The sequence below is a fragment of the Oncorhynchus mykiss genome, chromosome 15 (genome assembly GCF_013265735.2).
Source record: "Oncorhynchus mykiss isolate Arlee chromosome 15, USDA_OmykA_1.1, whole genome shotgun sequence".
Taxonomy (NCBI): domain Eukaryota; kingdom Metazoa; phylum Chordata; class Actinopteri; order Salmoniformes; family Salmonidae; genus Oncorhynchus; species Oncorhynchus mykiss.
This window is the reverse complement of record NC_048579.1, coordinates 38,525,932-38,540,523: the sequence shown is the minus strand read 5'-3', so window position 1 is coordinate 38,540,523 and position 14,592 is coordinate 38,525,932. Positions and strand designations below refer to the sequence as shown.

Below are 14,592 nucleotides of genomic sequence, written 5' to 3'. Positions count from 1 at the left end.
ATCTTGCGTGGAGCCCCAGATCGAGGGAGATTATCAGTGGTCTTGTATGTCTTCCATTTCCTAATAATTGCTCCCACAGTTGATTTCTTCAAACCAAGCTGCTTACCTATTGCAGATTCAGTCTTCCCAGCCTGGTGCAGGTCTACAATTTTGTTTCTGGTGTCCTTTGACAGCTCGTTGGTCTTGGCCATAGTGGAGTTTGGAGTGTGACTGTTTGAGGTTGTGGACAGGTGTCTTTTATACTGATAACAAGTTCAAACAGGTGCCATTAATACAGGTAACGAGTGGAGGACAGAGGAGCCTCTTAAAGAAGCAGTTACAGGTCATGGAGGAATGGGCCAAAATACCAGCAACAGTGTGTGAAAACCTTGTGAAGACTTACAGAAAACGTTTGACCTCTGTCATTGCCAACAAAGAGTATATAACAAAGTATTGAGATAAACTTTTGTTATTGACCAAATATTTATTTTCCACCATAATTTGCTAATAAATTCATTGAAAATCCTACAATGTGATTTTCTGGATTTTTTTCTCATTTTATCTGTCATAGTTGAAGTGTACCTATGATGAAAATTACAGGCCTCTCATCTTTTTAAGTGGGAGAACTTGCACAATTGGTGGCTGACTAAATACTTTTTTGCCCCACTGTATATATGTGTGTTTTAAATGCAAATGTAATGATATTGAACTCAAGACACCAAACGACTGAAGAAGTAGCTGAGTTGATCTGTCAGAATCAAGTGCCATTCTGTGACTGGCTAATATGCCTTGATATCGAGTATCATGATGCTAAAATTGGTATCGAAATCAAAATTCTGGTATCATGACAACATTACCACACAGTCAGGCACCACTACCAATATGGAAGACCTCAGAAGAAAAGGCAGCTCACTCCTAGGTTGGACAACCTGTGGGTGTATGCATACACAGGTAACCTGTTAGTCAAGTGTACATACAATTGAAGTCGGAAGTTTACATAAACTTAGGATGGAGTCACTAAAACTCGTTTTTCAACCACTCCACAAGTTTCTTGTGGCCAGTCAGTTAGGACATCTACTTTGTGTATGACAAGTAATTTTTCCAACAATTGTTTACAGAGATTATTTAACTTATAATTCACTGTATCAAAATTCCAGTGGGTCAGAAGTTTACATAAACTAAGTTGACTGTGCCTTTAACTTCTTTCTTCTACTTGAGACGCAGATGTCTCAAGTAGACACCTGGAAATGCAAATGCGCTACGCTAAATGCTAAATGTACTCGTTAAAACTCAAACCTTGATCAAAATTCACAAGCAGGGTATTGAATTAAAGCTACACTCGTTGTGAACCTAGCCAACAAGTCAGATTTTTAAAATGCTTTTCGGCGAAAGCATGAGAAGCTATTATCTGATTGCATGCACCACCTGAAAATGCCTGAATGCGACGTAAACAAAGACTCTGCTTATCCGACGCAGCACAAAACGCAGAAATAAAATATAAAACATTCATTACCTTTGACGAGCTTCTTTCTTGGCACTCCTATATGCCCCATAAACATCACTATTGGGTCTTTTTTTCATTTAAATCGGTCCATATATACCCAAAATAGCTTTCTATGGAAGCTGTGTCATTCAGAAAAAATCGTTTTTAAACGCTGCGTTATTTTTTAAAATTAAAAAAGTCGACGATAAACTTTCACAAAACACTTCGAAATCCTTTTGTAATCCAACTTTAGGTATTAGTAAACGTTTATAATCTATCAAAATGATTACAGGGCGATGTATATTCAATAGCTCCTCGCCTGCAAATCAATGGCTGCCAATGTCCACATTAACAACATCCTGTTGGAGACTGGAAGAAACGGAAGCCAGATAGATGGATTTTCCAACAAAAAATTCAATTGAAAATGACGACAATGGCGACATCGTGTGGAATTTGTATGAATTGCATGCAGGTCAATATTAAATTTTGTCCTCTTTTAACAACCCATGGAAGTGACTTATGGAAATTATTTTTAGCTTTCAGAGAGCAGTTTTTCTTGCGTTTTTCAATGAAACACACAATCTGTTATAGTCACAGCCGTGATTTAACCAGTTTTAGAAACTTCAGAGTGTTTTCTATCCACACATACTAATCATATGCATATACTATATTCCTGGCATGAGTAGCAGGACGCTGAAAAGTTGCGCGATTTTTAACAGAATGTTCGAAAAGGAGGGGGTAGAAGTAAGAGTTAAACAGCTTGGAAAATTCCCGAAAATTATGTCATGGCTTTGGAACCTTCTGATAAGCTAAGTGACATCATTTGAGTCAATTGGAAGTGTACCTGTAGATGTATTTCAAGGCCTACCTTCAAACTCAGTGGGAAAATCAAAAGAAAATCACCCAAGACCTCAGAAAAAAAGTTGTAGACCACCACAAGTCTGGTTCATCCTTGGGAGCAATTTTCAAACGTCTGAAGATACCACGTTCATCTGTACAAACAATAGTAAACAAGTATAAACACCATGGGACCACGCAGCCGTCATACTGCTGAGGAAGGAGACTCATTCTGTCTCCTTGTGGTGAACGTACGTTGGTGCGAAAAGTGCAAATCAATCCTAGAACAAAAGCAAAAGACCTTGTGAAGATGCTGGAGGAAAAAACAGGTACAAAAGTATCTATATCCACAGTAAAACGAGTCCTATATCGACATAACCTGAAAGGCCGCAAAGCAAGAAAGAAGCAACTGCTCCAAAACCGTCATAAGAAAGCCAGACTAGGGTTTGCAACTGCCCATGGAGACAAAGATCGTCCTTTTTGGAGAAATGTCCTCTGGTCTGATGAAACAAAAATTGAACTGTTTGGCCATAATGACCAAAGCTTGGTCGCAAATGTGTCTTCCAAATGGACAATGACCCCCAGCAAACTACCAAAGTTGTGACAAAATGGCTTAAGGACAACACAGTCAAGGTATTGGAGTGGCCATCACAAAGCTCTGACCTCAATGCCATAGAAAATGCGTGGGCAGAACTGCAAAAGCGTGTGCGAGCAACAAGACCTACAAACCTGACTCAATTACATCAGCTCTGTCAGGAGGAATGGGCCAAAATTCCCCCAATCTATTATGGGAAACTTGTGGAAGGCTACCCGAAAAGTTTGACCCAAGTTGAAACAATTTAAAGGCAATGCTACCAAATACAAATGTTGTGTATGAAAACATCTGACCCACTGTGAATGTGAAATAAATCATTCTCTACTATTATTCTGACATTTCACATTCTTAAAATAAAGTGGTGATCCTAACTGACCTAAAGACAAGACATTTTTACTAGGATTAAATGCCAGGAATTGTGGAAAAACTGAGTTTAAATGTAAAGGTGTATGTAAACTTCCCGACTTCAACTGTACCTGCCCAGTACCTGTGTAGTGTCCTCAGAGGGAGGTAAAAGAAAGGTTGAAAGACGACTGGTCTCAGTCACCATCATGACCAAAACAAACACTTCAATCTTAATTTGCTTCAGAAGCATTCAGCATACCCTCTATCGTGTTTGTGTGTGAGCTATTACGGTGTTGTGGATAGAAGGGTAAGAGAATACTGGGTCTAAGAGAAACAGATGGCGCTGACCCATAATTTGCTGACTGCGAAATCATTTACCACCATAACCCTCACATGTAAGAATCTTCAGAGGACATGGTGTGTACGCACGTGACTCTCTTACCCTCGTTGATCTTGGCCATGTCGACGCTGGCATTGTTAAGCTGTAGGGCGGTCTGAAGTGCTGGGAGGAGCTGTCTGAGCAGTGAGGGGTCCTGGAGCAGGGGGGTATGGACAGGGGACTGCAGGACTGGGGACACGGGCACCGTGGTAGAGGCCGAAGAGGAACCGGGGGTAACCGATGTGGGGTTCAGGCCCGAGCCTGAGGAGGACGCCAATGCTGGCTGCTTCTCCGTCTGGGCCGATTCTGTGGAGGGAGGAGAGGAGGAAGGGGAAGGAGTGAGGGAGGCAGCCTTGTCAGATCTCAAATGTGAAAAGCATTCGCACATCCGGTTATGATTCGCAATTCTGATCAATTTTTTTGCAGGTGCAGCGTGGGAAACATTTAACCTGCTGTGACTAGGGGGCAGTATTTTCATTTTTGGAAAAATAACATTCCCAAAGTAAACAGGATATTTTGTCAGGACAAGATCCTAGAATATGCATATAATTGACAGCTTAGGATAGAAAACACTAAAGTTTCCAAAACTGTAAACATTTTGTCTGTGAGTATAACAGAGGTGATATTGCAGGCGAAAGACTGAGAAAAATCCAATCCGGAAGTGACTCATGTTTTGAAGCTCTGCGTTCCGATGCGTCCCTATTGAGCAGTGAATGGGCTATCAACCAGATTACTTTTTCTATGTATTCCCCAAGGTGTCTACAGCATTGTGACGTAGTTTCGCGCCTTTATGTTGAAGAATAAGCGTAAGCGGCTACATTGCGCAAGTGGTCACCTGATGGCTCTGAGTGATTCTTGCATAAAATACAGAGGTAGCCATTTTTCCTCTCGCTCCTACTGAAAAACCAATTGTCCCGGTGGATATATTATCGAATAGATATTTGAAAAACACCTTGAGGATTGATTATAAACAACGTTTGCCATGTTTCTGTCGATATTATGGAGCTAATTTGGAATATTTTTCGGCGTTGTCGTGACCGCAATTTACGGTCGACTTCTCAGCCAAACGTGAAGAACAAACGGAGCTATTTCGCCTACAAAAATAACATTTTTGGGAAAAAAATGAACATTTGCTATCTAACTGGGAGTCTCGTGAGTGAAAACATCCGAAGCTCAAAGGTGAACTATTTAATTTGATTGCTTTTCTGATTTCCGTGACCAAGTTACCTGCTGCTAGCTGGACATAATGCTATGCTAGGCTATTGATAAACTTACAAATGCTTGTCTTGCTTTGGCTGTAAAGCATATTTTGAAAATCTGAGATGACAGGGTGATTAACAAAAGGCTAAGGCTGTGTTTCAATATATTTCACTTGTGATTTTCATGAATAGGAATATTTTCTAGTAATATTTATGTCTGTTGCGTTATGCTAATTAGTGTCAGATGACAACAATCCCGTTCACGGGATGGGATTTACAACAAGTTAAATGTAACTTAGCGTCTCACCAACCTTAGAGAGGTTAACGCCCCACCAGGCCAACATCCGGGTGAAACTGCAGAGCGCTAACATTCTAAATACACCATTTGTTATAGTAAACATTCTTGTAAATACATGCATCTTAAATAATTTAAAAGATGAACGTCTTATTAATCCAGCCGCTGTGTCAGATTTAAAAAGGCTTTACTGTGAAAGCAAACCATGCGATTTTCTGAGGACAGCTCCCCGCACACACGAGTATTACTAGTATTTTCCAACCAAGCATTAATTAGCGTAACGAAAGTCAGATAACAATAAAATAAATTGCTTACCTTTGAAGATCTTCCTCTGGTGGCAATGCCAAGTGTCCTAACTACACAGTGAATGTTCGTTTTGCTTGATAACATCCATTTTTATAGCCTAACACAAAACATTTGTAAACCGCTTGCGTCGTGATTTCCGTCTCATTCAACTTTGGATGAAGCGTTCATGGTAATTATACACACTAAACATACGTTTATCCAGTTGTTGGTGTTGGTTTCAATCCTCTGGTTGTTACTACCACAACCATACTTGACTGTTCTTTTCCCTGGATGTATTGACCGAAACAAACCGTTTTGAAGACACCAATCAACGACCTCATTGCGCACCAATGTTAGGACCGGTCTAACGTTGATTGACTGCATTTTGGCCCAATGACCACTGATCATCTTGAAATCTAGCTTGGAAGATAGCCAATGAGTTTAGGTAAACGGCAATATCTAATGGTTATACGTTTGAAGACCAGCCTTTGTCGTAAACTCTGGTGTAAAAGAGGTTAATTCGCCATTGCAAATCCTACTTGACGGAGCCACGAGTGTTACGCATAGCAGTACATAGTCAATAGAATTTTCAGCAAGTTTATATATTTAAATTATGGCAAATAAATCAGGAAAAGCTAAAACAAAGTCTAGGTATACAGATTTAACCCAAGTTATAGAGGAAATTGATAGAGAAAGCGAGACCAAGTAAATAGTTACCCTCGTTATTTTTTTATTTTTTATTTTTTTCTATATAGATTTTTTCGGGTGTGTGTTAGAATAGCATTTATGTATATAGTTACTTCCTTCAAAATGTATCACTGTACCAATTTGGCCACTTAGGTACATTTGGTTACATTTGTGTGGGACATTTGGGTGACTTCATGCTCAATGTCATGTAGCTCGCTCATTTTTGAAGTTCTGTCTAAACCTTTGCTCAGCTATTGTTGCCATCTTTTCTTCATTCAAATCATCCCCAGCATCCTATCTGTATGTTTGGCTGTTCTTGGTCGTTTGAAAGATGCAGCAACAATAAAAACAGAAAATGTATGTTTATTTCCTTGTATTTTCTTCGACCAGATCTATTGTGTTATATTCTCCTACATTCAATTCACATTTCCACAAAATTCAGTGTTTCCTTTCAAATGATACCAAGAATATGCATATCCTTGCTTCTGGGCCTGAGCTACAGGCAGTTAGATTAGGGTATGTCTTTAGGAGGAGGGGGGGGGTACCCCAAAGAAGTTAAGAGGCCAAGACGAAAGCTTAGCCTAATAAACAAGTGATACTGGCAAGTGCAGTGTACAAGAATGCCTCTGGGCAACAGACAAGTTTATTAAAGACAGAGTCCGCTCCAGTGGAAACTGCCTCAAAAGTGGAATCGCATTTTCAAATGACAACTCAGCAAGTGGGTGTGTCGAGCGAGTGACATTCATATAGTAGGGTCTGAAATTATTGACACTTGATAAAGATGAGCAATAATGACTGTACAAAATATATTGTATGCTCAATTGGGTAACACTTAACTTGACACCCAGTGTCATAACACATTATGACATGGTCATAACAGCTGACAGAACTTGTCATGCCACATTTACACCTGTTGTGGCAGTGCCTTCAGACGTTTTCCACATTTTGTTACGTTACAGTCTTATTCAAAAATGTCTCAATCTACACACAATAAAAAATAAATATTCAGACCCTTTGCTATGAGACTCGAAATTGAGCTCAGCTGCATCCTGTTTCCAATGATCAGACTTGAGGTTTCTTCAACTTGATTGCAGTCCACCTGTGGTCAAGTCAATTGATTGGACATGATTTGGAAAGGCACACACCTATCTAAGGTTGACAGTGCATGTCAGAGCAAAAACCAAGCCATGAGGTCGAAGGATTTGTCCGTAGAGCTCCGAGATGGGAATGTGTCGAGGCACAGATCTGGGGAAAGGTATCAAAACATTTCTCCAGCATTCCTAGCGAAACTGAGCAATCGGGGGAGAAGGGCCTTGGTGAGGGAGGTGACCAAGAACCTGATGGTCACTCTGACTAGAGCTCTAGAGTTCCTCTGCGGAGACAGAAGAACCTTCCAGAAGGACAACCATCTCTGCAGCACTCCACCAAATCAGGTCTTTATGGTAGAGACGCCAGACAGAAGCCACTCCTCAGTTCAAGGCACATGACAGCCCCCTTGGAGTTTGCCAAAAGGCACTTAAAGGACCATGAGAAACAAGATTCTCTGGTCTGATGAAACCAAGAAATTTGGCCTGAATGCCAAGCATCATATCTGGAGGAAACCTGGAACCATCCCTACGGTGAAGCATGGTGGTGGCAGCATCATGCTATGGGGATGTTTTTTAGCGAAAGGGACTGGGAGACCAGTCAGGATCGAGGCAACGATGAACAGAGAAAAGGGACGTTTTTTATTTTTTTTATAAACCTTTAACTAAGCACTCCAGCTAAGAAAAACGATGGCCTACAGGGGAACAAGTGGGTTAACTGCCTTGTTCAGGGGCAGAACAAGAGATCAGCTCTGTGATTTGATCCAGCAACCTTTCGGTTACTGGCCCAACGCTCTAACCACTAGACTACCTGCCTCCACAGGTAGCCTAGTATAGAGAGATCCTTGATGAAAACCTGCTCCAGAGCGCTCAGGATCTCAGACTGGGTCGAAGGTTCACCAACAGGCACCTGAGTGGCGCAGCGTTCTAAGGCACTGCATCGCAGTGCTAGAGGCATCACTACAGACCCTGGTTCTATTCCAGGTTGTATCACAACCAGCCGTGATCGGGAGTCCCATAGAGTGGCGCACAATTGGCCCAACGCCGTCTGGGTTTGGCCGGGGTAGGCCATCATTGTAAATCAATGTGTTCTTAACTGACTTGCCTAGTTAAATAAAAATACATTTTAAAAACAGGCAATGACCCTAAGCACTCAGCCAAGACAATGCAGGAGTGGCTCTGAATGTCCTTGAGTGGCCCAGCCAGAGCCCGGAGTCTGAATACAATTGTAAATGTCATATTTCAGGTTATTTTTAATAAATTAGCAAACATTACTAAAAATCTATTTATGCTTTCTCACTATGGGGTATTGTGGGTAGATTCATCCAAGTTGGTAGAGTCACAAGCGATGTAGTCATTGAATGCTGGGAATATGGGACCAAATAAACTTTTGACTGCTTTATTTATAATCTTCAGGGGTGTCAATTTTGACCCCTACCTAACTTTTGATGTATTTGAGCAAATTGTAAATATACTTTCCCAATTTTCTTGAGCATACAATATAGCTCAGTATTTGAATTATTTATTTTAGTCATTATTGCTCATCTTTATCAAGGGTGTCAATTTCAGACCCCACTGTACACAGTAGTTCTAGCTTGGATAAATATTCTAATGATTCAAACCATCTCAAATCAATAGGCTTTTGAAGTCTGGTTAGAAGCCCCTGCTAGACTGTCCTCCCCATCTGGCTGTACAGCACAGGAACACGCTCACCAACATGAGCCACCACCACTCCTGCAGTATCTCCAGTAAGTGACTACACTTTCACTGAGACAATGACAGCCTTAGATTAAAATGATCTGAAAACACCAAGTCACAAATACCAGATAATTATAAGAGTGGTTTTGAACGTCAACGGTGAAGATGCGACACTGGGATGCTGGCCTTCTAGGCAGAGTTACAAAGAAAAAGCCATATCTCAGACTGGCCAATAAAAATAAAAGATTAAGATGGGCAAAAGAACACACACACTGGACAGAGGAGCTGTTGGAGTCGCCTCTTCACGGTTGACTTTGAGACTGGGTACTATTTAATGACCCTGCTGGTTGAGTTCTTGTGAGGTGTCTGTTACTCAACTCTAATGTACTTGTCCTCTTGCCCAGTTGTGCACCGGGGCCTCCCACTCCTCTTTCTATTCTGGTTAGCGACAGTTTGTGCTGCCCTGTGAAGGGAGTAGTACACAGCGTTGTACAATATCTTCAGTTTCTTGGCAATTTCTCGCATGGAATAGCCTTCATTTCTCAAAACAAGAATAGACTGACGAGTTTCAGAAGAAAGGCCTTTGTTTCTGGACACTTTGAGCCTGTAATTGAACCCACAAATGCTGACGCTACAGATACTCAACTAGTCTAAAGAAGGCCAGTTGTAATTGCTTCATTAATCAGCACTACAGTTTTCACCTGTGCTAACAATTGCAAAACGGTTTTCTAACACAACGTGCCATTGGAACACAGGAGTGATGGTTGCTGATAATGGGCCTGTTTCCAGCTACAATAGTCATTTACAACGTCTACACTGTATTTCTGGTGTTATTTTAAAGGACAAAAATGTGATTTTATTTTTTTTAAAAAGGACATTTCTAAGTGACCCCAAACTTTTGAACGGTAGGGTAAGTCATAAAATATATTCACCCCACCCAGTGTTGTAATCAAAACTTACCAGAAAGCATGTTGTCCTTGGCCCAGACAGTGTAGTGTGGGCTCAAAAGCATCTCATTAGTGTGCAAGATCTTGAGAATCAGCTGTACATGTGATGGAAGAATGCACTGTGCATGCAGAGGGTTGCAATTCCATTGAATTGGGGATAGTTTAACCAAAATATGCCACAAGACCTAGAATTGCCTTATGTATATCCCACAAAAAAAGGTTCACTGTTATAAGGCAACTTTTTTCATGAATTTAAGCTAAATTTCAAGGCTTAACTTCCCATGGAAAATGTCTGGAAATTTTACTGACCCTTTGAAACCCTAGATGTAGTTACAGTATGGAATTCACAACTAAATGTTTGCCAGCAAGATAACTTAATAGTTAAGATAACTGTCTAAAATGTTGTAAATGCTCTGCAGTTGTGCATTTGATGTGCGTTTGATAATTTAGTAGCTAGTTGGCTATCTAGCTAAGCGGTTAGCTTCTACCAAAATCAAGCGTCGCATAGGGGCGGCAGGGTAGCCTAGTGTTTAGAGCGTTGGACTAGTAGCCGGAAGGTTGCAAGTTCAAACCCCCGAGCTGACAAGGTACAAATCTGTCGTTCTGCCCATGAACAGGCAGTTAACCCACTAGGCCGTCATTGAAAATAAGAATTTGTTCTTAACTGACTTGCCTGGTTAAAGAAAGGTAAAATAAATAAATAAATAGAACCCCCTCCTGGATCAAGAGCCTTGCAGTCTATGTTTTGGGCATGCAGCAAACTGAGTAGCATTTTAGAGTTACTTGTATGAACTGGGATGTCTGTCGTTAAATAGTTTAGATCAGAGACCGTATAAAATATTTGCAATGCGCTCGTTACCATTTAGTTAGAATTCTCTATGGGATTTTACATGTACTTGTTAGCATTGCTAACCTTCGGATTACAGAGGCTGTGTGGTTCGAAAATAGCTCCCCTTGTGCTTAGTGCAGGTATTACCGAATATCCCAGTATGGCACAAGGTCGGTATGAAGGCATGACACCGGCCAAGCCTACTTTTGTACCTCAATGGGAGACCTTGTATAAAAAAACTATTTTTAAAAGACTTACTAGCAGCAGTAAAGCCAGTGGCTGATGTAGCCTGCTGCATGGCCTCCCGTCTGTAGTCCCTGTCTTTGGGGAAACTGTTGACCGGCGTCAACTTAGTGGAGGACTCCTTCTGCCTCTGCTCTCTGGGAAACAAACAAACAGTCAAGTTAGAGCTTAAGATTGCATCTCAAATGTCACCATCCATCCATCACTACTTTTGACCAGGGCCCTAAGGTAAGTAAAACACATTGTCACTCAAAGATGAGGAAGATCTGCGCAAAGGTAGAGCCCTATATAATATGTTTGAATTTTTTGCCCGATTCAGTTTAATCTGTATGGAAAAGCCAACTAAAATTTACTCCTGAGGTGCCGACCCTCTACAACCACTATTATTATAATTATTTGACCCTGCGGATCATCTATGAACGTTTGAACATTTTGGCCATGTACTGTTATAATCTCAACCCAGCACAGTCAGAAGAGGACCAGCTACCCCTCAGAGCATGGCTTCTTCCTAGGGAGTTTTTCCCTAGCCACCGTGCTTCTCCATCTGCATTGCTTGCTGTTTGGGCTTTTAGGCTGGGTTTCTGTATAGCACTTTGTGACATCGGCTGATGTAAAAAGGGCTTTATAAATACATTTGATTGAGTTTAGTTTCTCCCCAAATTCCATTTTCTCCTTTTAGTTCAGGTTTTTGTTTTTCCCAGTTTCTGTTCACAAAAATGCTACCTTTTTAATAGAAAAACAAAACGTTCTAAAATCAGGGATTGGCAATTCATTTAGGAAATTTGTGTTTTAACTAAAGTGGTCTAACTAATAAAGCATGTGATCGCGTCTCAATCAAGGTATGAAATTGTTATTTTCAAATACAATCTATTGTTGGGCTTAGTTGTGGTCAATTTGCAGTGTTGAAATTATAATGATGGGAAAACAAACCTAAAGAAATGTCTGGGTTTTGGGTGTAGTTACCCTTCAATTCAAGTGTGTACCAGTCAGAGACTGTTGTTTGGTTAGCAATGTTTCTGTAGCGCTCCTGTGATTGCAAAATTTGCAAAACAAAACGGCCACAGGATTGATGCAAATAATGATATCATTCTGTCAGGAAGGCTAGTCTCACGTTGCCATACCTCAAATCACGTTGTTGTCACGCCTCACTTTGAGGCCTAGAGAATTTTGTATTGCAAAACCGTTTTGAATGGTCGACTGGGATTTTGATTGGATGTTACATTTCAAGAACCCTCCACCCACACGCCCATAGAACAGTGTGTTATATGAGTCACTGTTTTCCATCCGGGTAGTTGTTGCCTATGCTAGTTTAAGTGTGGCCGATAGTCTGCTATTTATAGAAATTGAAAGTGGATTATGCTGATGACAAACACTTTTTTCCCCTAGTCTCGATTCGTCCACGTGGCCACTGGCTGTGCTACCACCAAAAACATTTAAGATTGAGTCCTTGGTCAAACAGCAAAGGTAAGTAAATAAATGGTTTTCTTTATTAAACAATGTATTATTAGCTAGCTGGCTGGCTACAAGTAGGCGACTTTGTAGGCTAACACAACTGAGCTGCTAGCTAGCCAACTTTCCACACTATTTAGCTAAGGGAATTAAATGTAATCACCCAACATCCTATTAGCTAGCTATTCTGATGCAATCATTGTAAATTAAAAATAGTCACCAAAAGCGTAAATAACAGCCATGAAAGAGAGTGAAATTGCTGCTGTCATTGAAGGGAGAGTGTAGGCTAATAACCTAGGCAGCAGATTGTGCAGATCTAGTGCCCATGCACTATTGGCTGCCTAGGCTAGCTATTGGCTAGGGCAGGTCATTTTGTGGGAGGACATTGGAGAATTTTTTCATAGTTCCAGTCCCTAGATGGGAAAACTGAGGACAGAGCGATAAATGGCAAAATAATATTCAGTTCTGTCTAATTTGAGTATTATGAACACGATTTCTGTGATGTTTTCTGTCTTCAGACATGGAAAGCTGTCAAAGCCTGTTTGCAGATGGAGAGGTCCCAATGAATGCCCCAACAGACTAAGGGCATATCCTATATGCCATGGGTTACATGTGCAGGCCTACCTATGTTAGCAAATGTTGTATACAAAAATAGTTATAATCGACAACAATTGGAGCAGACCAATCATGCTGAAGGTCTGCTGGATGTGCAGGCGTCTGTTTCAGACAAGCAATAACACACCCGATTCAACCTTATGAGTTGAGTCAAGTGCGCTATTGCTGGGCTGGAATTGAAGTCTGCTCACCCTGTAGATCAGGGATCAGTGGAGCAAGGTTGGCCACAACTGGTCTGGAGTTTTTGTTCACCTGACCGAGCACTCCCCCATTCTCACCGACAGGGCTGTAATAGAGCAGGTTGAGAGCTTCAAGTTCCTTGGTGTCCACATCAACAATCTATAATGGTCCAAACACACCAAAACAGTCGTGCAGAGGGCACGACAAAGCCTATTCCACCTCAGGAAACTAAAAAGATTTGGCATGGGTCCTGAGATCCTCAAAAGGGTCTATAGCTGCAACATCGAGAGCGTCACTGGTTGCATCACTGCCTGGTACGGCAATTGCTCAGCCTCCAACTGCAAGGCACTAGAGGATAGTGCGTATGGCCCAGTACATTACTGGGGCAAAGCTGCCTGCCATCCAGGACATCTACACCAGGCGGTGTCAGAGGAAGGCCCTAAAACTTGTCAAAAATCCCAGCCACCCTGGTCATGGGCTGTTCTCTCTACTACTGCATGGCAAGCGGTACCGGAGTACCAAGTCTAGGACAAAAAAAATACTTATTTTATCCATCTATTATACAGGTAATCAAACGGCTACCCGGACTGCTTGCATTGTGTTAAACCATTATTAAAAATGAACTAGTGTCAATGTTGATGAATCACATCACAATCAAGAGGGGGTGGTGTTCTGTCTAATGTGTCTGTTGTATTCCCAAATGAACATGTCCAATCTGTTTTATTTGATTGTCACCCTCAGTATATTAGCTATGTGAATCCATTTGCAGCTTATCATAAGACATGCATCGCCAATGCAGCCATAAGCCTACAGTATGATGGCATTACTGGCCTTATGGGCATCTCATCTGAAGCAGAGAATAGCTAAACTCATACACTGTTTACATGTCGAGTTATATGTGCAGTTTAAAATGATACCAGTAGACAATGTTCAGTATGAGGCAAACCATATACCAGGTTTTGTACATGCCTTGTCAGTGCGGACATAAAATTGTTTAGTGGAAATCCAACCCTTGTCATGCAAGTACAGTATGGAAATAAGGAGACAATTAGGCTTCCTGGAGATTAGCATTAGAGGTTAAATTTATTTGATTAATTTTTGCACGGTTGCTCCTAAGGCACTAATCTGGTGAGCGCCTTTGGAGCTCCGCCAAAGCAAGGCATTTAATTGGTTTGACGTGTTGCGAGGCGTCACTGATCAAATAAAATAACATGTTATTGGTCACATACACTTGTTTAGCAGCTGTTATTGCGGGTGTAGCAAAATTATTGTTCCTAGCTCCAACAGTGGAGTAATATCTAACAATTTCACAACATATACCCAATACACACAAATCTAAGTAAAGGAGAAAATAGAAATATATGGACAAGCAATGTCAGGGCGGCATATACTAACAGTAGAATAGAATACAGTATATACGAGATGAGAAATAGAAAATATGTAAACATTATTAGTGGCCAGT

General features: G+C 41.0%; 1 protein-coding gene across 2 annotated transcripts in view; it reads right to left on the bottom strand.

Annotated features, from left to right (window-relative positions):
- The window catches only part of LOC110490038 (WW domain-containing adapter protein with coiled-coil), a 74,191-nt gene that overhangs the window by 27,956 nt on the left and 31,643 nt on the right, over window positions 1–14,592 (bottom strand). Inside the window, exons 6-7 of one of the 2 annotated variants that reach the window (XM_021563135.2) lie at window positions 10,902–11,023; window positions 3,682–3,924 (exon numbers count right to left, since the gene is read on the bottom strand). In XM_021563135.2, the coding sequence (XP_021418810.1) occupies window positions 3,682–3,924; window positions 10,902–11,023 (365 nt within the window). The remainder of the gene's footprint in view (window positions 1–3,681; window positions 3,925–10,901; window positions 11,024–14,592) is intronic. The other variant, XM_021563136.2, reaches the window with a different exon arrangement.